The sequence below is a fragment of the Erythrolamprus reginae genome, chromosome 3, assembly GCF_031021105.1.
Source record: "Erythrolamprus reginae isolate rEryReg1 chromosome 3, rEryReg1.hap1, whole genome shotgun sequence".
In the NCBI taxonomy this organism is placed as follows: domain Eukaryota; kingdom Metazoa; phylum Chordata; class Lepidosauria; order Squamata; family Dipsadidae; genus Erythrolamprus; species Erythrolamprus reginae.
This window is the reverse complement of record NC_091952.1, coordinates 153,974,566-154,002,527: the sequence shown is the minus strand read 5'-3', so window position 1 is coordinate 154,002,527 and position 27,962 is coordinate 153,974,566. Positions and strand designations below refer to the sequence as shown.

The 27,962-nt window shown below is 39.6% G+C and overlaps 1 protein-coding gene across 1 annotated transcript in view; it reads left to right on the top strand.

Moving 5' to 3' along the window:
- Positions 1–27,606, top strand: part of GABBR2 (gamma-aminobutyric acid type B receptor subunit 2) — a 399,353-nt gene extending 371,747 nt beyond the window's left edge. Inside the window, exons 14-19 of the mRNA XM_070747060.1 lie at positions 9,838–9,948; positions 13,988–14,212; positions 15,807–15,989; positions 20,599–20,728; positions 22,097–22,214; positions 24,258–27,606. Coding sequence (XP_070603161.1) covers positions 9,838–9,948; positions 13,988–14,212; positions 15,807–15,989; positions 20,599–20,728; positions 22,097–22,214; positions 24,258–24,423 — 933 coding nt within the window. The 3' untranslated portion in view covers positions 24,424–27,606. The remainder of the gene's footprint in view (positions 1–9,837; positions 9,949–13,987; positions 14,213–15,806; positions 15,990–20,598; positions 20,729–22,096; positions 22,215–24,257) is intronic.
- The last annotated feature ends 356 nt before the right edge of the window (positions 27,607–27,962 follow it).

The following is a 27,962-nucleotide window of genomic DNA, read 5'->3' as shown; positions in this document are numbered from 1 at the left end:
TCCCAACCTTTTTTGAGCCGCGGCACATTATTCACATTTTCAAAATCCTGGGGAACATTGAGGGGGGGGGCGCAAAAAAGTTTGGACAAAAAAAATCTCTCTTTCTCCCTTTCGCTCTATTTCTCTCTCCCTCCCTCTTTCTCTCCCTCCCTCTTTCTCTCTCTCTCCAACCCTTTCTTTCTCCCTTCCTTCCTCTCTCTTTTGCTCTTTCTCTCTCCCTCCTTCCCCCCTCTTGCTGTCTTTCTTTCTTTCTTTCCTTTCTTTCTCTCCCTCATTCTGTCTCTCTTGCTATCTCTTTCTTTCTCTCTTCCTTCCTCTCTCTTTTGCTCTTTCTCTCTCCCTCCTTCCCCCCTCTTGCTGTCTCTTTCTTTCTTTCTCTTTCTCTCTCTCTCTCATTCTGTCTCTCTTGCTATCTCTTTCTTTCTCTCTTCCTTCCTTCCTCTCTCTTTGGCTCTCTTTCTCTCTCCCTCCTTCCCCCCTCTTGCTGTCTCTTTCTTTCTTTCTCTTTCTCTCTCTCTCTCATTCTGTCTCTCTTGCTATCTCTTTCTTTCTCTCTTCCTTCCTTCCTCTCTCTTTGGCTCTCTTTCTCTCTCCCTCCTTCCCCCCCTTGCTGTCTCTTTCTTTCTTTTTCTTTCTCTCTCTCTCTCATTCTGTCTCTCTTGCTATCTCTTTCTCTCTCGTCCTTTCTTTCTCTCTCTTGTTCTCTCTCTTCCTTCTCTGCGGAGGCCGGCAAAGCTTTTCCGGGTAGGCTGGCTGGGGGATAGGGCGCGCGCGCGCACGCACCCCCGACGTTCCAAAGAACCTTCTCCGACCTCCGCTGTGAGAAGGTTTTCTCCGAGCGCTCGCCTGAGGAGCTGGAGAAAGGGGCAGATCGAGCGGGAGGGCGGGCGGGCGTCAGTGGCGAGAAGCCAGGGGCGCGAGGGGAACGGAGGCACTGGGGGGTGGGGGCAGCCACGGCGCCGGCCTCCGCACTTTCATCGCTCCCCACCCCAAACTCCAACGCCCAGCTTCTTGCGCGGCACTGGAAAAGGGTGCTGCATTGCCGGCTTCTACCTGGTGCTGCCAGGGAATCTCCAGCTGGGCAGGGCTCTCCTTAAGCTCTCCTTTTTCCCTAGGAGCTTGGCGGCACACCTGGCTGTGTCTCGCGGCACACTAGTGTGCCGCGGCACACCGGTTGGGAAACGCTGGTCTAGAACAATAATAAAGTAATCTTTAAAAAAATAAGTCTAACCATTTGAACATTCTACAGGCGTTTATAGTTATTGACTTACCTCCTTGCAGTTTCAGCAGTCCAACATTGCCAGCAGCCCATCTCACAGCAATTTGACTCCTTGTAGCTAGTTTCACTTTCAGTTCTAGCATGCGTCCCTGTGTTGAATCAGCTGTGTGTCAGGAGGCTGATACTCAATTGCTTATGCTAATCAGGCTCTCCACTGTTTGCTACAAGGAGGTAAAGTGCTTGTAGGCAGAGACCAAAGGGTGGGGGTGGCTGATGGGGGCTATATTCAATGTATAAGACGTACCAAGTTTTCACCCTGTTTTTTGGGGGGGGGGTAAAAAGGTGTGTTTTATACTCTGAAAAATACATTGTTTTCCCCACTACAAAACTCTCTACTTAAAGCAAAATTGTATGGTTAAATTAGGAGGCTGTAACAGCAATACAGTATCAAATAATCGTTTGTCTTAAAGCATAGCATGCTTATCAAAATCAATTTCCTATAAATAAAAAAGATCACGTAGGAGAAAGTGCTAAACGGTGGTCACATTTTATTGAGAAATTTTCAAGATAGATATTCCCTACTTCCCAGAACTTTAACCCTTCCAGAGTCCATTATCTTGTGGTCTCTTCATGTGGAGCAGTTACCTGGAGCATTTGTGGGCAATCTCAAGTCCTTATCAGAGTGGAGTTATCAGAGAACCAGTCTGCTTGCTATCTTTTCTTCCTGCTGTGGTCATTTGCTATGCTTTCGGCAGACCTGTCTTCAGTATACCATTTCTTCCTCCAAAAGTGCTAAATGATGGGTATATTCTGTCGAGAAATGTTCTTCACTCATGATGATAGAGTAAGTGTCCATTGACAATTCTAAGAGAATTGTTCCCTCTAAAGTACCATAAATTGCTACTAAAAGATAATTTGAACACCTACTAGATAAATGCAAGGAAACATCGTGTTTCAAAAATAGAAAATGTTTGGATAGTGTTGATCTAAACAGATTAATTCAGAACACTATTTTTGAAACACTTTCCAAAATACAATGACAATCCACCTTCATGAAAAATGGGGTTACATTGTATATTTTTTGACAGCTTCAGCGATGCGAGATAAACTAGGTCAGGTAGGCTGAAAATGATATGAGGTTGAGTACTGTGTTATTTTAAAAATAATACGTTAAATTTGTTGCAGCATTTGTAAATTTCCACATGCAGTTGAACCAAAAAATCACAACCACCAATGTTGAACTATATCTATAACATTCATTTTTTTTCTATCAAGTGTCACACAGGATCATTTCAGATAACTTAATATTACTGAATGGAATAGAAGCAGATGTGGTTGAATATCAGTGTCTAAAAATAATTCCTACAAGTGAGGATTTCAAAGTTCTAAGCAAAGTGGATTTCATCTAGCAATCTGACTAGTAGAAACTATTAAATGATTAAGGACTGTAGTTCGGCACGATAAATTTGAAAACACAAAGATTGTGGTTTGGAAGCTTAACTTGGAAAAACTGTTACATTTTGAGACTGAAGCATATAGGTTTCAGTCAGGTCCTCCATTCTGGAGGGAAAATAATGACTGCTGATTGGCTAAACTGTCTAGCAGTTCCCTATAAAAGAGTTGGCTGGCAGACAGAGCCTTTGATGGGTTGCAAATAGTGGCCAAATAAAGAGCTGTTGTTTTGAAGCCACCTCTGTCTCTGCCTCTTCCGTTCACCCTATCTAACACTGGTGATGAAGGGGGGATTGGAAGGCAGATAGTCCAGAAAAGAGGTGACAACCTCGCAATCCAGTCTAATGGCCTTTCTTAACTGCCAACTGAGCTGACATGACATTGCATACCCCGCCAAGTCACTTCAACCCAGCGCTTTGAATGCTTCATGAAGGCAAATGACTTCCTTGGGCTATCGGACATTTGCAAATGAGTGCTTCTTCCTGAGCTATTGCAGCAGAGACGTGTTCAAGATGGCCCAGGCACTTGCCAAACCAACAATAGTCCATATGGTCTACTGATCCACCCTAGAGACAGTGCTCAAGACTCATTATGCCCCAAAGCCCTCCAAATTTGTGCAACAGCATGCCTTAAATCTGCGGAACCAGAAGGAGGGGGAATCCATTAATGAATATGTTGCCACGCGGCGCAAGGCTGCTGCCCGTTATGAGTTCCATGATTTAGATGAACTACTGCTCAATTGAGTGATCTGCATAATTCAGGACATTATCCTCCAATGGAGGTTACTTTCAAAGACCAACCTCAGTCTCCAGATTGCGCTGGATGAAACCAGGGCAGCCGAGGCATCCACTAGGATGAGTAAGGCACCACTGCAACCAAGCAGCCCGAAAAACATCCAAAAGACAGTTGGTTTGCATCGTGAGAGTTTGGTACAAGACATCTTACCTGACAGCACTGAGGAAGTTTGCCACCTTCAATTCAAAATGCATGAAGCAGCAAACGCACCCGATGACAGACTTCCATCATGTGCTAGCTGCAGAGGGCACCATCTGTCAATGATGCATCCATCACAGTCATCTAGCAAGAGTCTGCCATGCCAAGCTGCCTTCACCACAGCCAACACGACAAGTGCCAAGCAAGCCTGGCTACACCAACCCTCAACACAAGGGTTGGCAGCCACGATGGAGAACCGACTAGGCGAGTGTGACCGAGGTCTCCCAAGCATTAATCTAGCAAGCAACCATGCCACACCGAAAGACACTGCAAATCACCTGCTCAAGGGGTCACCATGCAGCATGGTGATCAACCCTGGGTCATCTCACACCTTCATATCCTGGGCCATGCTGCAACAAGCAATCCCAGGAATCCAGAAGAAACAACTGCAGCACCAAGAGCTGAGCCTGACTGACTACCAAGGCAACTGCATTGCATTTATCTGAAGCGGAACCATCTGGGTGCAGTTAAAGAATTTCAATGGCCCCCTCACACTGAAAGTGGTCAGCAGCTCCCTTTCAAGCCTGCTCGGTTTAGAATGGTTTGAGGCCTTTGGCATGGGGGCGACTGGGATCAATACTGTAACCAACAGTGCCACAGAAGACCTTCTGAGGGAGTTTGAGGATGTTCTTAGCAGCAGTCTGGGTACGTATAAGAGGACCCCAATTTAGTTCAATTCGGACCCAAACCTTGCACCAATTTGACTTAAACACCTTAATTTCTTTATTACCAATGCATAATATTATTGTACATTATCAGAGATATCAATAAGGATCCAGCTATTCCTATGGATATGTAAGAAACCAAGGAAACGTTGGATTTGTCAAACGTAGGATTGAATGGTTTTCTACTGCCCTTCATCCATGTTTTCATTGGCACTATAGTATTTTAAAAATTAAGAAAGTGAAGTTTCTACCTTTAAAGACACAGATAGAATCAGTAAAGATGACAACTCTAACCTTCCCTTCTCATTCTGGGGATTTTGTTTTATTTGTTTGTTTTGTTTTTTAGTTCCTAGCACATATACTATATCAGCACCCTCCCTGCATTGTTTTCTTGGCTTTTCCATTTTTCTAACTTAATTTCCCCCTGCATAACTTGAAAAAGACTATAATAAAATTGTCAGTGCTGTTTTTGATGAGAGGTGATATTCACCCAATTTATTTCAAGATTTGTTTGTTTGTTGTGTTAAAGTTTGTTTTTTGTGCAGAGTGTTAAAACTTTGAGATGCACAATCCAAAAATAATAATAAAGGAAAGCCTGAAACAATTGTGTTATTGAACGTGGATGGATACTCCTGTATTCCATTAACCTAAAGCAGATGGCACATTGTGCTGTCTTTGTTCACATAATGCAGTTAGCCAGGATCTGATGTAGTACAAGGATTGTAAATTAAACTAGAAAGCTAAAAAGTATCCTTTAAAAAAAAGAAATGACAGATCATTTACAATACGTAAGACAGGCAAGAAACCTGCATAGTTACTTGATGATGTGCTGCTTGTCTCAGCATACTTGTAGAAATCTGAAATAGGAATTTTAATAGTCTAATGTAAATCCATTCTCATGCTGTGCTGCTGACAACAAATCATCTTCAAGGTGCTGGTTATAACCCTATAAAGTTCTACATGACATAAGGCCTGTTTACTTTAGAGATCACTAATCTTCCACAGCATCAGTTTGACCAATTCAGTACAACAGAAATGATGAAGTCCAGGTTTTTTCAACCAAGCAATTCCACCTTTCAGGAACTGAGAAGCATTTTTTTTCTGTTAAGACACCTGATCTATGAAAAGAGGGCCCTTTAAAACCTGTGGAGCTCCCACACTGATGGCATCTTGGAGGACCTCAAAGACTGACTGTTCTCTCAGGCATTGGGCTAGAACCATGATGCCGAACTTATGGTACGCGTGCCACAGGTGGCACACCGAACCACATCTGTGGGCAGGTGAGCCATTGCTCTAGCTCAGCTGCAGCGCTCAGACATGTGCCGGCCAGCTGATTTTTGTCTATCCCCTCCCATGCTGCCCTTCCTCTCCCAGGAGTTTCCACGCGGCCCATTTTGGATGCCAGATAAGTATAGGGTTCGCACGGAGACACTGGGAAGGTATTTTTGGCCTCTGGAAGGGGCAGGGGTAGCCATTTTCACCTTCTTCGGGCTCCAAGAAAGCCTGTGGAACCTGGGAGGGTGAAAAATGAGCCTACCAGCCCTATCAGAAGTCTGTAAATGGGCAGTTTCTATGCTCTGGAGGCTTCAGGGAGGCCTGGGAGGCCCAAAATGGGACATGGGAGGTTATGCACACATGCAAGGATTGTGTGGGTTTGCACACATACGCAGGGGTAGAGCAGTGCTGGGAGGGATCACACATGCATGTGCAGAGGGGCAGGGTACATGGAGGGGCTTATATTTGCAGTGATGGCCGTTAAGAAAGGTCACTTGCTCTCCCCAATGCAGTTGTAAAACAGAACATGGGATACCTCAAGGGGAGAAGAGACCCTGGGAGACCTAGTACAGGCCAAGGCCTTCCTGCCATAGGCTTCCCAAGTTCTCCATTTCCCCCGAGACACCCTGTGTCTTGATTCCCACTCTTTGGGATCTCCACAGCTTTCTCCCTCCCCCACTGGGTCCTCCAGGCCTTTCCTTCTCACTGGATCTCTGGAGGTCTGTTTCTCCCCACTGGGGCCCTTCAAGCCTTTCCCCACAATATCGAATCCCCACAAGGCTTACACCTTCTCTCCACCCTCATCACCTCATGCACTTACCTTTTGAAGATCTCTGGAGTTCTGGACGACATTGAGGAAGGATGTGGTCCAGAGGCCACTCTTTCTCTCAGCATATCTGGGCTGCCATGGCAGGAATGCTGAAGGATGGAGTAGCCTACCCTCCTTCCTCAATGTGAGGTCTGTATCTTGGAGCTCTTCAAATAGTAACTCTGTGATGAGTGACAGGGGAGGGGGGGAAGCCCAAACCCTGCAGGGACTCAGAGTGTGGGAGAAAGCAGGTTCAAGCTTTGCAGGGACACAACAGAGAAGGATGGTAGAGGGGGATAGGTGGAAGAACCCCTGTAATATCTCTGCAATTGGTCATAAGGGAAATGATTTATCAGAGTTTGTTGCATAAAAATCAATTTCCAGAAGCACACACAGATGACTGATTCAGCTGGATTTATAAACTTCTTTATAAACACACACACATACACACATAAACACACACAAATACACACACACAATACCATAAGCAGATTATTTCTTCAAGTAAACACAAGCAGGAGTTAGTTTCATTTCATTAGAGCAGACAAGCATAGCAGAGTACAGAGTGGACAGAGAGCAGAGCGGACCGAGCCATATCCAGCCTTAAGGTTAAGTTTTCAGTTTTGATTCTCTGCACAGACTCAGATGTGTTTAGCTCCCATTGGTTGACTTAGTTGCTAGGCCTATTCATTGGCTGACCTTGTTAACATGGCTCTCCCAGTTAGTGAATATCTTAGCATGATTGTAAGGGTTTTGCAATGGCATTAACTTTGAAATGGGGTTAAAAGTACTTGAGGGAAGGTGTTCAACTGATCATAGGTTGAAGTCTACCTGTATTTGTGATTTATTTTTATGCTGTGAGCCATTCAGATTCACCTGGAATTGGGTATCATTCATATTGAATAAATAAATATTTGCTTTTATGGTCAGAAATAATGTTACATTTCAAAAGAAGCTGCAGCCAAGCTTAATTGATTGAAATAAAGTTTTACTTTTAAAAAGCTTAGCTTAATTTTCATTTATTTAGATTGATCTGTTCTAAGTGTGGCCTTATCTAATTCAATCCATAGCCTATTTGGTTGGACATTAATGCTAACACAAGCACAATGTAGAAAACTATTGATGGTGTGCAACATGCAAGCTGCTAATGATTTTTAATACGAAATGCGGTATTTGTCCATTGTAGTTGACCAGATACACATTTACGATCAAGAAAAGGATTTGTTTTATTCCAACTCCCTCTATAAGTACATAGAATATTGTTGCTTGTAAAATAAAAATCAAGTGGCAAAATCAAATGGCAAAAATAATTGGATGTTATTAAGCTATTTTGTTTATTTTTATATTCAATGTGTACTTTGTTAATTTAATACTATAATAATGTGCAATTTTTTTACAGTGCAAGGCACCTGGCTCTTGTCTTATTTGATTAAATAACATATCTGTCCTCCCAGTTTCTTGAATTTATAGCAGTGGTTCCCAATCTTTTTTTGTCCATGTCCATCTCTAAAATCCTGATGCCCCCTCCCCCATGTGACATATACATTCTTACTAGTCAAAAAGTGAACTCCTACTCATGTGGAGAAAGCCTAAAAGGCCATTAACTTGTTTTAAACAAGGTTCCAATTGCCTCTATTAAAAATCAGAATGCCCCCCTGTGGGGCATGGGCCCCACGTTGGGAACCATTGACCTATAGTTTAAAATCTTTGCATAGGAATACAGTAAAATCCCAGAGATATGTATTTCATTCATATGTTAGCAGTAAATAAAAACATCCACATACTTGGTCCTCAGCCATCAGCTGCCGGTCTCAGCTTCCTAGACGGATTCTTTTATTTCAACATTTTTTTCCTTTTCTTTAGCACTTTAGATGTAGAAGTTTTCATAACATAAAAAAGAATCAGAATACTAAATATAAACTTGGAGGAATTGAACTTATTGATAACTCTCAATCTGTCAAAGACCTTGGAGTACTCATATCCAATGACCTAAGTCCTAGAGCCCACTGCAACAACATTGCCAAAAAAGCTTTAAGAGTTGTTAACCTAATCCTTCACAGCTTCTCCTCTGGTAATTTTGAACTGCTAACAAGAGCTTACAAAACATTTGTCAGAACAATCCTAGAATACAGCTCGCCTGTATGCATATCTGACATCAACACAATTGAGAGAGTCCAGAAATATTTCGCAAGAAGAGTCCTTCATTCCTCTTCTCACAACAAAATACCTTACTCCGCCAGACTTGAAATTCTTGGTTTAGACAATTTACAACTCCGTCGTCTCCGTTCCGACTTAATTATAGTTCATAAAATCATATACCAAAATGTCCTACCTGTTAACGACTACTTCACCTTCAACTGCAACAACACACGAGCACGAAATTGATTTAAACTAAATGTCAACCGCTCCAAACTTGACTGCAAAAAATACGACTTCAGCAACAGAGTAATCAACGCCTGGAATGCACTACCTGATTCTGTGGTTTCTACTCCTAACCCCAAAACCTTTAACCTTAGACTATCTACAATTGACCTCTCCTCCTTTCTAAGAGGTCTGTAAAGGGCGTGCATAAGCGCACCACTGTGCCTACCGTCCCTGTTTATCATTACTTATCTAATGTTTTATTTGTATAAATTATCACCCTATAATTGTTTGACTAAATAAATAAATAAATAAATAAAAAACAGATTAACAGAGTTGGAAGGGACCTTGCAGGTTAACTAGTCTAACCCCCTGTTCTAGCAGGAGACTCTATATCTGCCTCTATCTAGGATCCAACTCACAGCCTTCTGATTGTGAGGCAAGAGTTCCACCTCTAGGCCACAGCAGCTGGGCTCAATTTCCTTTGTAGGTAATTGTTGCTGGAAGAGATCACACATTTTTGATGGATAAATTGTCTGCTTTTATAATATTGAATGAACGAAGACCCATGGCTAAGCAAACAGATTGATGAAAATAAAAGTCACATTGTATAGCCAGTTCGATGGTTCCTACCCATCCACACCAACAATCAAGCTACAATCTCTTAGGTCAGGCGTAGGCAAAGTTGATCTTCTACGACATGTGGATTTCAACTCTCAAAATTCCTGAGCTAGCGTGATTTGCCTACCTCTGTCTTAGGTGAACCATTTTCTCTCTACCCGCCTGCCCACATGAGCATGAAAAAAGAAAATGATTTCCACTAGAAGAAAATATATGTATTACTTCATATATGTAGAATTGCAGTAAAAATGCCCCCAAATGATCTGCCAAGTGTACATTTTTGAATATTATAGTGAAATCTGATAACTTTCTTCCACCTTAAATACATTTCTTGCAGGATTTTGCTCTTCAGACTAGCCACAGGCTAGCCTTCATCTTCATCTATAGATCTAAAGAAATAAATATCAACAACCTTTGTTTTATTCTGTTGTATCTCTTTGTAGCCTGATCCTGCTGGCCGAGATATCTCAATTCTTCCCATTTTGGAGCATTGTGAAAACACTCATATGACTATCTGGCTTGGCATAGTTTATGCCTATAAAGGCCTACTCATGGTAAGTTGAATGGTAAGTGCAGCTCAGAGCCTAGGGTGGTAGTGTAATGTTTAGTGTCTTGGCTCAGGAATTCATGAAACTTTAATTCAAGTTTTGTTTAGCCATAAAACTGACTGGGGTCACTTTATATTAATCATTGTTGCTCTGCCTAGCTTACCTTCTAGGATGGTTTCTGGATAAAAAGGATGATAGGAGACAATTGAACACTTCCCCTGAAAACCTTAAAGAAATGACAGGAGATAAATTTAAGAAATAAAAACATATACCATGTTTTTCGGAGTATAAGGTGCACCGTAGTTGGGAGGGGGAGAGAAAAACAAGGAAAAAACAAATCTGCCTCTGTCTCCCAGCAACCAGTAAACAGCAAACAGCATAGATGACATACACTGTTTGCTGTGTATTTCTGTGCATGTGTGTCTGACCCACAGAAATAGCAAAGAATTGGAGAAATGTACATTATGGCAATATATTAATGACAGCAAGTTTTCTTAAATGTAGTAACACTAACTTCTTCCAATTATTTAAATAGATCTATTCAAAACATGAGTAAGTTGAGATTTAACTCAGCTACCATATCTTAATATTAAACAGGACCATTGCTACATTTCAGATTATACTTTTAGAGATCCTGTTAAAATTGATGTGGTTTTCTGGAAGTATAGTCATCCTCTACTATTTAAAAGAAGATACAATAGCACTGGGCCTCTTCAGAGCAAGCATTTATTCATTTTGTTAAGTTGTCTAGAACAGTAATAAAGCAGTTTTTAAAAAAATTAAGTCTAGCAATTTGAACATTCTATAGGCACTTGTAGTTATTGACTTACCTCCTTGCAGAAAACAACAAACAGCCAGTTTCAGCACAATCTGATTAGCCCAGGAAAATAAAATTCTGCCTTGCATCTTCCTGACAGCAATTTGCCTTCATGCAGCTATAGTTTCACTTTCATTTTAGCATGGGGATTTGCCTGCAGCTTCAATCAATCAGTTGAGGCCCCGGAGACATATAATCAGTGGCTTGTGCTAATCAGGCTCTAGGCTGCTTGCTGCAAGGAGGTAAATTGCAGGGAGGCAGAGACCAAAAGGTGGGGATGGCTGGGTGGAGCTACTTCAGTGTATAAGGCACACCCACATTTTCACCCACTTTTGGGGGGTAAAAAGGTGTGTCTTATATTCTGAAAAATATGGTACCTTGCCTATCTTGTTTGGGCAATTCTTTTCTAATACTAAACATCTACAGTATATTAGAGAGGTTTATTTCATTGAAATGTATATGTGTTCTAATTATAAGTAAACAGAATATACACTGCTCAAAAAATAAAGGGAACACCTAAACAACACAATATAACTCCAAGTAAATCAAACTTCTGTGAAATCAAACTGTCCACTTAGGAAGCAACACTGATTGACAATCAATTTCACATGAATGTGGACATTCAATTTTGTACAAAGTACTCAATGAGAATATTTCATTCATTCAGATCTAGGATGTGTTATTTGAATGTTCCTTTTATTTTTTGAGCAGTATATTTATTATTGATAGATTAACATGTTCTTAAATTGAAGCTAGTTTGGTGTAGAATTAGGGTGCTGATCTTGTTCTAGTCCTGCCTTAGGCATAAAAGCCAGCTGGTGACCTTAGGCCAGTCATTCTCATTTAGCCCAACTCATTTTACAGATTTGTTATTGGAGCAAGAAGGAAGAGGAAGGGGTATTATGTATGTTTGCTATCTTAAATTATTTAATTAATTAATAATAAAGACGGGATAAAAAAACTAATCAACAAAATATAGATGAGTTTATCATAAAAACAAAAATCTAAATAAATTGTCTTGTGATAACAGTGACATTAATTTCAGAAATTAATTTCCATCCCTCCCAAAGCAAAGTTATAAGGTTCCCATTTTTTATTCTAATATATTTTTCTTCTGCCTAATGAGTGTAAATTTGGGGGCAAATTGAAAGGTGGAGAATGTTGTCTGGAGACACAAAAGCTGCATATTAAAAGCTTGACTACTAAGATTATAATGACCTGAGTCAGAGCTTTTGTATCTAGTATTCTCACTATCCAATACAATCATGGGTTTCTGCCCTTTAAATACAATAAGTGAAAGCAAATAGTATTGATTACAGTGATTGACCTTCACTGTACTTTGAAATACATGACTTGATCAAAACATCAGTAATGGTAGCTTAACATAATTGTGCTCAATCTATTGGAAATACCTTTAATGGCTCTTTAGCAATGAACCTGGTTTTATAACTTATTTATTTATTTATTTATTTATTAGATTTGTATGCCGCCCCCTCTCCGTAGACTCGGGGTGGCTAACAACAGTAAAAAGACAATATGAACAAATCTAATATTAAAAGTAATGTAAAAAACCCCAATTTAAGAAACCAATCATACATACAGACATACCATGCATAAATTTTAATAAGCCTAGGGGGAAGGGAATATCTCAATTCCCCCATGCCTGATGACAGAGGTGGGTTTTAAGGAGCTTACGAAAGGCAAGGAAGGTGGGGGCAACTCTGATATCTGGGGGGAGTTGGTTCCAGAGGGTCAGGGCCACCACAGAGAAGGCTCTTCCCCTGGGTCCCGCCAACCGTCATTGTTTAGTCGACGGGACCCGGAGAAGGCCAACTCTGTGGGACCTAACTGGTCGCTGGGATTCGTGCGGCAGAAGACGGTCCTGGAGGTATTCTGGTCCGATGCCATGAAGGGCTTTATAGGTCATAACCAACACTTTGAATTGTGACTGGAAATCGATTGGCAACCAATACAGACTGCAAAGTGTTGGTGTGACATGGGCATATTTAGGAAGGCCCATGATAGCTCTCGCACCTGCATTCTGCACGATCTGAAGTTTCTGAACACTTTTCAAAGGCAGCCCCATGTAGAGAGCGTTACAGTAGACGAGCCTCGAAGTGATGAGGGCATGAGTGACTGTGAGCAGTGAGTCCTGGTCCAAATAGGGCCACAACTGGTGCACCAGGCGGACCTGGGCAAACGTCCCCCCTCGCCACAGCTGAAAGATGTTTCTCTAATGTGAGCTGTGGATCGAGGAGGACGCCCAAGTTGCGGACCCTCTCTGAGGGGGTTTATGATCCCCCCCCCAGGGTAATGGACGGACAGATGGGGTTGTCCTTGGGAGGCAAAACCCACAGCCACTCCGTCTTATCAGGGTTGAGTTTGAGTCTGTTGATACCCATCCAGACCCCAACAGCCTCCAGACACCGGCACATCACTTCCACTGCTTCACTGACTGGACTTAATGTTTCAGTTACAAAAATATAAATAATATGTTCATCTTGGGGGCTGTTTGTTAGATTTTTATCCTGACTTTCCTTCAGGAGCTTTGGGTGCACACATAATACTCTCCTCCATTTTTTTTCTTTACCACAAAGGATTGTTGAGCTAGATATAAAATAACTGGGTCACTTATTTGTGAACTTGATGCTTGTGGGTAAGCTTCAACCTGGGACTCCCAATTCCTAGGCCAACACTTTAACAACTCTTTCTAGCCAATGATCAACAGAGATAAGGGAGCTGCTACTCTATGTTAGCTCCTTTATGTTTCTTGTTTACACTGTACTTAGTGCCCTCTGGTAAGCAATGGAGTTATAGGAACATGTAAGTAGGCACCATTATGGCAGTAACTCCACCCACCCTCCCTCCCAGGTCTGAAATTAAATACCGAAAAGTGTTATCAAATCAATGTTAAACTCTTTAAAATCCTACTCATTTGAAAAGAGTTAATGATCAAATTCATCGGTGGAAATTAAATAAACCTGCATTTGTCTAACTAAGAACCTAAAATTTAGTGCAGGAATTCTGATTTCTTCTGATCCAGTTTTAATGTATTTAAAGAGCTGCATTTTATGTGTATAATGTGTGTTATCCTTTCTGTTTAACTTGTTTGTTTGAAAGGGGAGAATCTCATTCTCCCAATTTCAATATATGAATGCAACTTTGTTTTCAAAAATGAAAAATGTGTATTTTATTACAACATGCCTTCTTCTTTTTTTCTGGTTTCAGCTATTTGGCTGTTTTTTAGCTTGGGAGACTCGAAATGTGAGCATTCCTGCTTTGAACGACAGTAAATACATCGGAATGAGCGTTTATAATGTGGGCATCATGTGCATCATTGGAGCTGCAGTTTCCTTTCTTACACGAGACCAGCCTAATGTACAGTTCTGCATTGTGGCACTAGTCATTATATTTTGTAGCACCATTACCCTCTGCTTAGTCTTTGTACCCAAGGTAAGTGACCTGATTTGTAATGAATGCTATTATTTGCATATGATTTTGTAAAGCAATTAGGTGGCTGTCTCCACCATTAAGTTGCTTTGGAATGAGGAAGAAATATACGAAAGGGGAGTTGGCTCAACTTCTCCTATAAGGTAAGAGCCAATAGAATGTTATGGTTAGTGCATCGCAGGGTGTTTCCTGTCTCGAGTTATATATATAAAAAGGCTGAAAATCATAATCAAGATTGTCTGTATTAGGTTTAAATGTTATTTCACAATTACCTGTAATCTGGACATAGGAAGGCGAGACCTGTATTAATCTGTGATGGTAAAAATTAAGAATTTAGTGGCACTTTTTCAGTTAAACAAATTTTATTGAAAGACATACTGTATTTTTTAGAGTATAAGACGCACCTTAGTTTTGATGGAGGAAAATAGGGAAAAGAATCTGCTTAGCAGATATTCATCTGGCTAGCATCCTTAGTCTGGTCAGTTTCAGCACATTATTTTATCCCCTGGTTAGGGCTTAAAAAAACCCTTATACAGTACAATGAAAGAGTTTACAAGCCAGTAAGAGCTGGGAACATTGTTAGAACCTGGTTAGGGCTGGAAAGAAACATTTGCAACAAGTAGAACAATTAAAAAACCCTGCAAAGACAGAGTTTGGAAAACATTATTCACAGAGAGTAACAGTGAAAGAGCTTGCAAGCAGATAAGAGCTGGGAACATCATTAGCACTTGGTTAGGTCTGGAAAGAAACATTTGGAGCAAGTTAGAGCAATGAAAAAAACCCTGCAAAGACAGGGCTTGGAAAACATTATTCACAGAGAGTAACAGTGAAAGAGCTTGCAAGCAGGTAAGAGCTGGGAACATCATTAGCACTTGGTTAGGTCTGGAAAGAAACATTTGGAGCAAGTTAGAGCAATGAAAAAAACCCTGCAAAGACAGGGCTTGGAAAACATTCTTAGCAGAGAGTAACAATGAGAGCTTGCAAGTGGTAAGAGCTTGGAACATCATTAGCACCTGGTTAGGACTGGAAAGAAACTTACTTGGAACAAGTTAATGAAAAAAATTCTGCAAAGATTTAGAGCTTGAAAAACATTCTTTGCTGGGAGAATTGTTAGCATCTAATTAGAGCTGGGGGGGAAGCTTTGAAAATAGCTGGATTCAGAGTATAAGACGCACCTGAATTTTCAGCCTCTTTTAGGGAGGAAAAAGGTGCATCTTATACTCCAAAAAATACAGTAAGGTTTTTCTGAACTGCATCTCAATTCATCAGATGCATAAAGTAGCTGCATAGGATGGATACACTGAGGTGGTAAGGAATCATACTGAGGCTGCTTGCATTGGTTTCTGGAAGCTCAGTGGTGCAGTAAGAAATGTTTTGCCAGTTGGGAATGGGATTATATGTAGCTGAATAATTGTAAATCATGTAGATGTGGAAAATGAGCTGGTTGCTGCTGCAAACTATAAACTTGATACATGAATTATCTGTGTGCTTCTATAACCTTTATTTTTATAGTCTGTTAAGAGAGAAAGGGGCAAAGATAGCCGATGACTTAATAATTTTCCTTCAGGATTATCTCATTACTGTTAAACTTTTTCAGTTAATTACTATGAGAACAAATCCAGATGCTGCCACTCGGAACAGAGGGCTTCAGTTCACCCAAAATCAGAAGAAAGATGATTCAAAAACATCAACCTCTGTCACCAGTGTCAACCAAGCCAGCACATCTCGATTAGAAGGGCTACAGTCAGAGAATCACCAGCTTAGAATGAAAATAACAGAGGTATTACCTGCTCTGATTGTGTCCTGTTGACTTTGCATGTAAGCTCATTTTGTACAGCCAGGAAGCCATTCCCATTTGGAGTGAAAACAGATGGAACATAAAGAACCACATTTTAAATTGGCCATGTTTTCCTTGTATGTCTCCCACAACCTCCATACTGGGCATTAGCCCCATGAATGTAGAGAATTTGTCCATTTTTTTCAGAATAATTGTCTTCTTGTTTCTATTTCCTATTACTGCTGCTGCCCTATCAAATGTAGAAGGTATTTTTAGCTATGAACTGATACTTTTAGCCAGGAATTTTTAAATCATTATTATTAGAACAGAATAATCACCCATTTTTTTGCTGATACAATTTATAGCTAGTATTACTTGTAATTGATTTTCTATACTTCAAGAAGTAAGACATTTCAAAAATAAAACCATGTTATTGAACATTGACTCATTTTTAGTACAATAAAGGCAGATTTCATAATCCACCATACCGATTTTCTAACATCCTAATCCATAGTGTGGGACTATTCTAATTATTCTTTTTTAAAGCTGTTTAATGTAATGTGCAATGACAAAATCCAACATACTGCTAAAAGAACTGTGGCCTTGCTTAAATAAAATGATTAGTAGAATTGCTAAAAATTCAGATTTATCGTTCACTTCCATTTGGCTCTTCTCACCAGCCCAAGACAAACCTAGTCAGAAGGTAATGAGAGGACAAACATATGCAGTTATCTGCACCTATCCAGCACAGTCCAGCAAGGAGAATGCACCCTGTACCTCATCAATTTAAGAATGTAATCTATTTCTGTTGCATTTCCTGCCCTCTGGAATAATTTCCCTTCTTCCTGAGATTTCCGGAAACTGTTGAAAGCCTGAAAAACAGGAAGGGGAAACTTGCTTCAAATCCAATTTTAGGGCAGGGAGAGTAGAGTAATGGCAGCCCAAGCAGATCCTTAGATAGAGATACGCTGCTATATATTTTGCTGCCTTTATGTAGCAAGATGAAGATGAAAGATCGTTAGCATCTAGTTAAAGCTGGGGGGGAAACTTTGAAAAAGCTACATTTGGAGTATAAGACACAGCCAAGTTTTCAACCTCTTTTAGGGAGGAAAAAGATGTGTCTTATACTCAGAAAAATATGTCACCTTCTGTCACAAGACCTCTCCCAGGCAATGCCAGATTCTGAAAGGTCCCTGACAACAAGGATTTGGATTTAATTCCTAGTGCAAAAAACTGCATGGGTATGTGGTCGCCTTTCTCAAAGCAAAGTACTAGAGTGAGTAGTTTTATTCTGAGCCTTCAGAGCTAAGTTTGGAGGTAGGCCCTTGATCTTTTTCCTTCTCAGTCTGCTTCTTGAGTTTGATCCCACCCTTCTCTTGCTAGTCCTGAACAGATGTGTTTTGCATTTATATAATGCAAATTCTTGACATACGATAATTATGGTACGTCTTATGATATATAATTAATTTCTCCCAGTATCAGACAAAGGGCATAGTGGGAGGATATTGGCTTTCCAAAATCCATCTATTGGTTTTTTGAAAGAACAGAATTAGAGATTTTCTCATGTAGAGGTCAGGTTTTCCAAGCTCTTTGACTATGTCCATTAAAAATCTGGGTGTATCATTTATTACAGTGTTGTTTATACAGAAAAAGATAAATTTTTGTTTATCCTTCAGCCATTTTAACTCAGTGCAAAAATACCCATGAGAGAGAAGCAGGAAAAAAATAGATGATAGATTATGTACCATCAAGTTGATGTCTAATGCTAACTAGCCAACTCACCGTTCAATACTATCCTTTTCTCCTTCAATGAAGTGGGGAGGGGGCAGAGAGGAGGAAATGGAATAGTTTCCTCAAAAATATTTAAAAGGGCTTCCTTAATTTAAATCCAGCAGGGGAAAAAATCTCAACTGCACCACAATGAGTTTATACAAGTCTCAATGATTTTTACACCAGCTAATCTCCCTAATGGAATGAAATTTTACTGATAACTTTCTCCTCTTCCCCAGTTAATACTGCATCATAGCTGGAACATTGGAATACAGTACTGCCATTTTTAAATAACTGGTAATAATGGAATGGAAAGGAGCAGACACTTACATACTCTTCCCAAAGCTATCTCGCCAAACTCAAGTGGAACATAATGTTCCAAAATTTAGCTGGATTGCTATGAAGTTTAATTGCACTGATAATAATGACTGGGCTATTTATTATATGGGCTTTGCTACTGACCATCTGCTAGGCCTGTGGCTTCATGTAGGAACATTCTTAGGAAAAAGATGATTATTTGAATTTGCTTTGGCTTTCGTTTTAGATTTAAAATGTATTCATTTTAATCTGACCCACCATTTTATATGTTTTTACACATATGCACACACAGAAAATATACACTACATAAAACACACATACAAAACTCAAATGAGACTGTATAGAAGTCATGTAAAACCTTTTAAATAAGAGCATGACATAATATAATATAATATTTATACCTGTCTAGTGTGGCAACTGATGTAAAAGAAGGTGCTGGACTATATTGTATATCCCATTCCAAAGATAACATTTTAAAAAGTACAGGGAGGAAGCCATTGGGTCAACAAGAAGTAAATTTGCAAAACTTTGTCAATAAGAGATATAGTTCTAATTTTCCCTTGGAGTAAGTTTCCTGCTCCGGGTTATCTTGTAGGGCAGATGGAATGTCTTGTGCTTTTACATTTTTTTGTCCTTCTTAAAAATCTACTGTGCATCCTTTCCTTATCCTTTTAATGGAAACGAGTTTTCAGTTTTCTTTTTAGGCCAAGTTAGCAAAATTATGAAGCAAGAACTCCTACTGCACCTTTGATATCAAGGTTTGCAAGTGAGAAGGGCTTCCCATTCCCTCCCTGCTAGTATCACAGCAATGGAGAGGATAAAAGATGTTGCCATTCCCTTATTTCCCTCACTGACTTCACTAGGGACAAACTCTCTTAATCAATGTTCCTCCACTTGTGATATAAATCACAATTCATAATCATAAGCCATTATTGGTCATTGTTCCCACCTTTTGGAAGTGTTCAGCCAGAGAAGCTACGGTAACTTTATCTCTGCTTCCCTCCACCAGGCCAAGATGGGTGCTTTTTTTTAAATAGTTTAGTATCTGCTAACTTTCTGCTGAGGTGCATAAAGTTTTAATTTGATGGGCTATTGCCCATTTTTATTGTTTTAATTTAGAGAATTTTACTTTTTTAATTTTAACTCTATTGATTTATCTATACTCTGAGCTACCTTGAACATTATTTTTAGTGGAAATGTAGAGATATGAAATTCAGTCATGTAGAAAATTCAAATCTTAAAGTGATTTTGCATGAGAGGTTTAAATGCACTTCAGTTTCTTTTGCATTCCTTAAATTAATATGATGGTTCTTGTTATTTATTAATTCATTTGTAACAGAAAGCTGAGGACAAGCATCGGAAGGTTGAACATCTCAGCTAATTTAGGTTTTACAATCACATTGCAAAGTTAATTGAAGCAAAGACCATTTCACTCTTCAGGAATAAAAATATTAGAAGTTTTAAGGCTGTGAATCAGCTGGATGACTTGAGAAGTTGTAGGAAACACCTCATCAGCTATCGTTAATGATCAAAGATTTATTTGAGAATGTGTTCAGAGGAACAAAATACTAGCATTTGTCCTTATAAATTTTACTTAATATTTTCTGCATTAAACAATCTACAATAGTTAGAGAAACAAATGGAATGTCAAAATGGAGAGATGTTAGTGCGAAGTTCTCCTTTTCATTTGATTTCAATCACAGCTTTTTAAATAGAATGATCTCCTTAACTACCCATTTGATAATAGCCACAATCTAGCTACCAAGAAAGAATGTTTTTCCAGATTTTTCACAAAGCCAGTGTATACCTACCAACACATTCGGGATTGCTTAGATTCTTTGTGCTGCTGTTTTACCCTTGGAAAGATGAAAAGAATTAGAGGAAAGAAGTTTCCAGAAGGTGCCTGTAGCAACTGTCAAAATTCATAGATCCTAAACTAAGCACCCATCTATAACAATTTAATATCTAATCTTAACATATAATATGGAATGACACATGAGAAATGAAATTAAAACAAGTAGTCCTTACCTTGACCATTTCACCATACATTACCATTTCTATTGTATTATTCTGTTATTCATCAAACCGAGAACTGGTTTGATATATGTAAGAAGCTTAGTATTTATGGTTAGACAAATGCATGATCAGATAACAAGATATTCATTTATAGAACAAAACTGGTGTTTCTTAAAAAATGCTGGGTACATTCTATCATATTCACAGGAACCCTCTGCAGAGGAATAGCACTGAAAATAGGAAGGCGATTTTGGACACGCAAACAGGGGCACAAACAGACAAACACACACACACTAGCAATCAAGAGGATTTTTTAAATTATTCATTATCTATAGATCTCTCCACAGATGAATAATAATACTGTAGTTTAAGTTATTTATGTATGTATTTTTATGCATAGTTAAAATAAAAATATTACACAAAGCTGGTGTCCATAAAAAGTAGGACCAAAAAAAGAGAATAGATAAAAATGCTTTCATATTTTTATAACATGCTTTTCTTTTAACAGTTGGACAAAGCTCTAGAAGAAGTCACAATGCAGCTTCAGGACACACCTGAAAAAACAACATATATTAAACAGAACCACTATCAGGAGCTCAATGATATTCTCAGTATACGCAATTTTACAGAAAGCAAAGGTATGGCATGAATAAAGTCCAATAAAGATTTGGTTATATAAAAGGCACAATTTTGCAAAATAAATCAGTGAAATTTTGTAGGCAACCTCATTAATACAGTTTTACCCAAGCAGCCTACAAAGGCAACAGTACAGAGATTTTTTAATCTTGAACTCTTTCCCATTCTTGTAACATAATCCACGTTGATCTGCATAACTCAGTTCTAATCTAATTTATTAGTCACTATTCTAAAGTTCTCATGCATTGCTCCTTAATCCAGATCCAGATCTAATATGAAGAGGGGAAAGGAATGAGACCGAACAGTTCATTCCTCTCCTATAAAACACAAAGGAATGAATTTATGAATTAAAATAAGGAGATCTTTAATAAACCTAACTTCATTTATGGAGATTCTCAATCATCTAGACCAGTGGTCCCCAACGTTTTTTCCACCAGGGACCAGTTTCAGCAAGACAATTTTTCTATGGCCCGATGGGGGCGGAAAGGGGTGTGGTTGGGGGCGGGATTAAGCATGGGGGTGCTGGTCCTCCCCGCCCCTCTTTCCCGCCATCGCCCTGTGGCCGGCAGAACCTGCCTCCCAAGCCCTCTTGCCCAGCGGGGGCTAAGCGCTGGAGACAGGGGGTCAGGCTGGCCCTCCTGCCTCACCCCAGCCAAAAACGCAAAAGCGCCCCGCGGCAGAAGCCAAAAGAGGCTTGAGCCTCTCGGTCCTTCCCGCCCCTCTGTCCATCGTCCTGTGGCCAGCAGAACCTGCCTCCCGAGGCCTCTTGCCCAGCGGCAGGCGAAGCGCTGGAGGGAGGCGGTGGCGGCATGAGGGTCGGCAGCTGCTGACTCCACGGACCGGTGCAACATGCCCCGCGGCCCGGTACTGGTCCGCGGCCCGGTGGTTGGGGACCCCTGATCTAGACCATAGTTGTCCAAAACATGCTTTTCAAAAGGCAAATGTATTTTCTTGGGTTTTTTCCTTGAAAATGTTTTGCTTCTCATCCAAGAAGTTTCTTCAGTTCAACTGAGTTTATTTATCATTCTAATTTTAGACTGCTGGTGTGTGTGTGTGTGTGTGTGTGTGTAAGTGAGTGTGAGTGTGTTGTAAATGCTAGTTTGGGGAGACAAATTTCTTCTTTCTTATCTAATTTCTTTCAATCTGAATAAGAAATATTAGTATTGTGTAATACCACAAAAATTATTGTTGTCCAGTTGGAAATAGATTTTAAATCAAATGAATAATTTTGAGAAAAGATATTGTAGTTTGTAAAATAATAATAATAATAATAATTAATTATTATTAATTATTGTTTTGCAAATAATGTACTGTATAGAAAAATGCATCATAATGCTCTTTAATAAAAGTCTGAAAATATTTTTCTCCAGATGGTGAAAAAACAGTGTTGAAAAATCATCTTGATCAAAATCCACAAGCACAATGGAATACTACAGAGTCGTCCAGAACAAGCAAAGATTTTATAGAAGATATCAACTCCCCAGAACAGTAAGTAAATTAATTCTTTCTTGCTCACAAGAATTAAAACTATCTTAATTTTAAATGTGTATACCAACTATACAAAACGTATAAAAAGAAAGGCCTACAAGTCTTTGATATTTCCAGAGTGGAATAAGATTTTACTCCATGAAGATAAGCTGGAAGGAGTGACTTAAACTTAATGGGTTAACTGGAATCAGGATGTCTTTTTCTCTGCTTGATATGTGCAATTGAAAGAAAGGTTTAACCCAAAATTTAAAAATGTATTGTTTTAGATACAGTGATACCTCTACTTAAGAACTTAATTCATTCCGTGACCAGGTTCTTAAGTAGAAAAGTTTGTAAGTAGAAGCAATTTTTCCCATAGGAATCAATATAAAAGCAAATAATGTGTGCAAACCCATTAGGAAAGAAATAAAAGCTTGGTATTGGGGTGGGAGGAGGAAGAAGAGGAGGAGGACAGTGAGGGGAATCAAAAAAATCCAAAACTTTAAGGCTTAAAAAAAGGGGGGGGACTCTGAGGCGGCGAGGAGGAGCACACGCCTCCCATAAACCCAGCACGAGGCTGCCTCCCATACACTGCACCAGAGAGAGAAACCCAGGAGGGTGAGAGGGAGGAACCTCCCGCTCCTTTGAGCAAAAGTCGGCTGCTGCTGCTACCTGCTTCCTCTTCCTTCCCATGTTGAAGGTCTTCTCTCTCTGCTCACTTTGTAGCCGGTGCCTTTCCTTCACTGTGGTGACTCCTCGGTTTGTCTGAAGCCGAAAGGCTCCTCTGGCAGTCCAGAAAAGCCTGAGATGGCCAGGATTAAAGGAGGAATGGCAGGAAACTGGCCGGGCCTTCGTGCCGCTCTCAAATTTCCTGGGAAATTTTTCCGGGTTCGGGTTCTTAAGTAAAAACTGGTTCTTAAGAAGAGGCAAAAAAATCTTGAATACCCGGTTCTTATCTAGAAAGGTTCTTAAGTAGAGGCATTCTTAAGTAGAGGTACCACTGTATAAATAATGCTTAAGTAACTCTTAAACTAGGCAAAAGCTATTGAAAATGTATTTGCGAGTCCCTGTATTAAGGAAGATTAAAGAAAATGATGCATTAGTTTAAAGAAAAATTCTGTCTGTTAAAAAGGATGTTTATAAAAGGGTAGTTTGGAGGGAGGGTGCTAAATGCAATATTGAAGTTTAAAGCTGTATGTTAAGAAATCAAAGAATAAGATGTACAGTATTAAAAAGTTTTGATTTTTTAAAAATGCTTTTTGTGTGTTTTTAAAAAGTTTAATACTTTGAGGGAAAGAGGAGGGGGAAAGGAAAGAAAGCTCCCCTCTTTTTTTTATCAGTAAGGCCAAATAATTTGAAATAATACAACACATTAAAAATGGTGGTAGCTCATAAAGATTACAAAGTGCAAATAGAAATACACATTATTTCCATAGCAAGGAAGATAAAGTAGGAACGATTAACTGGATTACTTTATTTAGAGATGAAATATATTCTTATTTGAATATCACTTCTGAAATCTGTGCTTGTGAAGAAATGGAACTTTGATCTTGGTTTTGTTGATTAGAACAACTTGGTGTTATAGAAATGGCTAGTAATATATTAATGTGTAAAAGCAAAAAGTTTAGGTTTGAGTGTGTTTACCTTGTACTGTGCTAGGAAGAGTTGGACGTCAACGCCCCATTTTGTTCCTTTTTCTCTTCCCCCTTGTATCTCACATCCCCTTTTCCCCATTCCCCCTCTCTCCTTTAATTTCCTATTTTCTTTTCTTCTTTGTATTTTATATAATAAAAAAAGTAAAAATGATAAAAATAAAATTGCAGGCAGCCAGCAATCAGCAGATGTAGCCTGCAGTACTGCATTCTAACCACTGCGGTATCACAGCTCTTTATCCACCGCGGATATTCTGCTCATTGTCACGTCAAACCAACTACAGAATCGTTTGAGGTTCTGATATAGTCCCCACTGGATACATCCTAAACTGAGGGGCCCTTTTCTAGCAACCCTTGACAGTACAGAAAACCTGGCTAAATGTCCTTATCTTTCTGCATTCTTTCTCCACAGCATACAGCGGCGACTCTCCTTACAGCTGCCCATTCTTCATCACGCTTATTTGCCATCCATTGGTGGAGTTGATGCCAGCTGTGCCAGTCCATGTGTCAGCCCCAGTGCCAGTCCACGGCACAGACATGTGCCACCATCTTTTCGTGTGATGGTTTCTGGCCTGTAGGAGGACATCAGAGCTCCCTGAACTGCTTTTGGTACTCAATGGCTGGACTGAACGTCTTGTGTCGAACTCTTGCCTTCTACATATCCTTACTCTTACCACAGAGAAACTAGTGCTAAAAGGCCATTATCAAGGGAGGGCCAGCTCCGCTGCTGGGGAAAAGCATGTAAAGCGGAGATGTTAGGCAGAGGTTGATCTGTAGCCTTACTTGTGGACATTTTTATTTCTTTGCAAAGACAGTCACCAAAACCATGTTTCTTCCCAAATTTCTATAGATGGCAAGGTGGCTAAGAAACCTAAACTTGACCGAAAGAAAATAAATACAACAGACCCCACTGCAGTATCACTAAGCTTTTATACTGCTGCTGAAAATGTGAAACGCGAGAAGAAGAAAAGGAAAATCTCATCAAAAGAGTGCTGAAGTTACTGAGATGTATACCATATGAGAGGGATTGCATTCAACTGCTGGAGACCATAGTTAGCTGGGCTGACCTGGAACTAAACTCGGTGAGGAAGAGGAGACTTTTAGGAATAGTTCCAGCACCACTGAGATTTGCACGCAGTCCAGGTCATTCAACTAAAGATACATTTGGAGCAGAAAATGTTTTGGGGGGAAGCAAATCCAAGGCCAAGATTTTAGAGTGGCTATGGTAGGCATCCCAGATTTGGGGAGTGATACTCTTTCTCCTGTGAAGACATTGTGCTTGATTGAATTCTGGGGTGACTTTCTGCAAACAGCAGGAAACTAGGTCTGACAGTGCTTAAGGTTGAGGATTGCTACTGAAATCTTCATATCATAAGGTGGATTTTTCTCCCTGAGTTTGCTTGATTTAAACCACAGCATAATTAATAGTACAGGTAATTGAGCAGAGGAACAAAAGGAGTAGGGTCCTTAGGCACCACACTTTGCTGCTGCAGTTGAATTCTGCAGAAACAGAGGTCATACAGACGCCACCTTTGCTTCACACCTGTGTGTGTGAGAAACAGTGGTCGTTGAGAATAAGATAGGATGAACCAAGTTTGCCAGTGTTGGCTAAAACATACCCTTTGGGATTTGGGTTTTTAAAAAAGACAAAATCACAAATATGGTGTACAGTAATTTGAAGCAAAATGGTTTTTCTCTCTTGTAAATTTCACCTAAGAGAATAGATTTAATCTGTTTCCTTCCTGGGAGCAACTGAAACTGCTATTAATTAGAAAGCAACATGAGAGAATTCAAACGAAATGGGCTTCCATAAACTTACTGTTAAGATTTGATCCACACATGTGCTGCTTATATCCTATTGGTTCTAGGACAGCTTGCTAGGATTAAGATTACTGGGCATGCATAATCCAAAGAGAGGCACCTGGGTCCTTTCCAATTGCATGGCATGGGGAACTTCAGGAGATGCATTTCTTTCCTGACCAAACCCCTGAGAAATGCTGCATTGGATGAACTTCCAATTACTATGTAGTTTCTGGGCTACAATACCTTCACCGCTGCAGGTTGTGCATTCAGTATGGGAGGGGCTAAAATACAAGGGTTAAGATGGCCCTTGTCTTACTGCATCCTAGGATGTTCGAGTGAAAGCTTAAGTCTGCGCTTTTTCATGCCTCTAGGTTTGTTGATTTTGTTTTTTAACTAGTGGAGCTGCTTGTGACATATTGTATAGTTCCACCAGTTGAAATATGTGTATCATTTGGGAAGGCATCAATCACACAGTCTGTCAGGATATTGAGCAAGCTTAAATCCCAATGCATGCTGTGATAAAGATGTGCCTGCCATGCGAAAGGCACGAAAGCACACTTCAGAGCTTGCAGAAGATACCTTTCCCCACCGAAAAAGCAAAACAACACCCTATTCTTCCTGCATCCCAGCAACTTATTGAATCAGACTATTTAGTATTGCTGTTAAAATAGCAAAATACAAAAGATAAAAATAAAATCTGGCACTTGACCTAAACTATTAGCCAGGCAAGAAAAGCAAGCAAACTGAGCCTGTCATGTCACTTTCATTTTCCTTAAATGCCATTCTCACACTATAACGGACACCACTTTGCCAAATTGCACTGCTCAGCATTGGAGCTGGCCACCTTTTTAAAATCAGACATTAGTTATAGCTTGTAAAAGAAGGTATGGTGAAGAAGAGGTCGTTTCATTTCTATTGCACTTTCTGTCCCTACACAGGCATGAACCTGTTCCACAAGTGTCCCCAGAATAGCGTTTAGTACCTGCACAAGAAAGAGATACGCCAACCCAGTCACTGCTGATGCTGCTGATCCTACCTGCCTGATTATATTTCCCATGAATCTTAATCCCTTGAAGGTAGAACAGAAATGCTCCCTGAACTCATGTCATGGAGCGGTCAAGGAGCGGTCAGGAGGGGATCCAGAAGGGTTAGAACCACGGTGAGTAAATTTACCGCAAAGGAAGTAGAACACATCACTCCGTTTGAGCACTAACCACTGAAGGTGTTGTCTGGTGTGAGTGTGCACATGCGTGCACGCACTTGTGTGCGTGCATGTATGTATGTTAACAGTATTCTCTTAATGTATGAATAAACTTCATCAGGACTTTATTTAATACAAATAAATATTACTTTTCAAAAAAGGACAACAGTACTGTATATAATGTATACACAAACATTTCTGTAGAAGATATTATTCCAACATAGCAGGAAACAAAACAAAAAAAATCAAAAAGTATTGGACTCTTGGCGGTGAGTGTGTGTGTCTGTAACTCTTTGTGACTACTGACTGTGTGCTGTTTCTTAGGTTTAAATCACGCAGTACATTCTTTGTCTAAAATGCAACTGTAGTTTCTCCCACAAGTTTTCTTTTCTTTTCTAATTTCCTGCAGAAAATAAGACCCATAAAATGACTATAGCTATTCAATGTTTCTGGGGTTTTTTAAATATCCTGCAGCAAAAATGTCCTGTAAAAAAATTATGATGAGGCTATGCCCCAATGGCATTTTCCAACAACGACAGTGCACAAATGCTTCAACCCAGACTGGACCAGTAAGAATTATTTTTTAAGAAGCAACAGAGAGGAAGAGTGAGAGAACTTGGAGAATTTCTTGTATACCCCTTATACTGCATGAAAATAAATTTTTAATAAATTGTTGCAAAAGAATCTGTTTTATTAATAAAATAGAGAAAACATAATTACTACTTGGTGATTTCTTTGCTGAATTTTAATACACAAATTTTAATACACGCTTTGTTATTTTATTTTAATACATGTAATGTACCACACAGTGAACCTAGCTGAATTTGATTAGATTTCTGCCAGATGTTATAGAATTTATATCAGTTTCTAATTATAACTTCTTCTTATAATTTCTTCTTATAGCTGAACTTCTAGAGTGACATTCATATAACAAATGAACATATAAAAATATGTTATATAACAATATATATATACCGATGATCAGAGGAGCAAACATAAGAAATATAAGCCAACTACTGCATTGGAAATCTTTATGAAATACTGGGCATTTTTGTGTGTGCATACCTCTAGGCATTCCTTGGAGACAGTCAAAAATATAGAACATTACCTTTT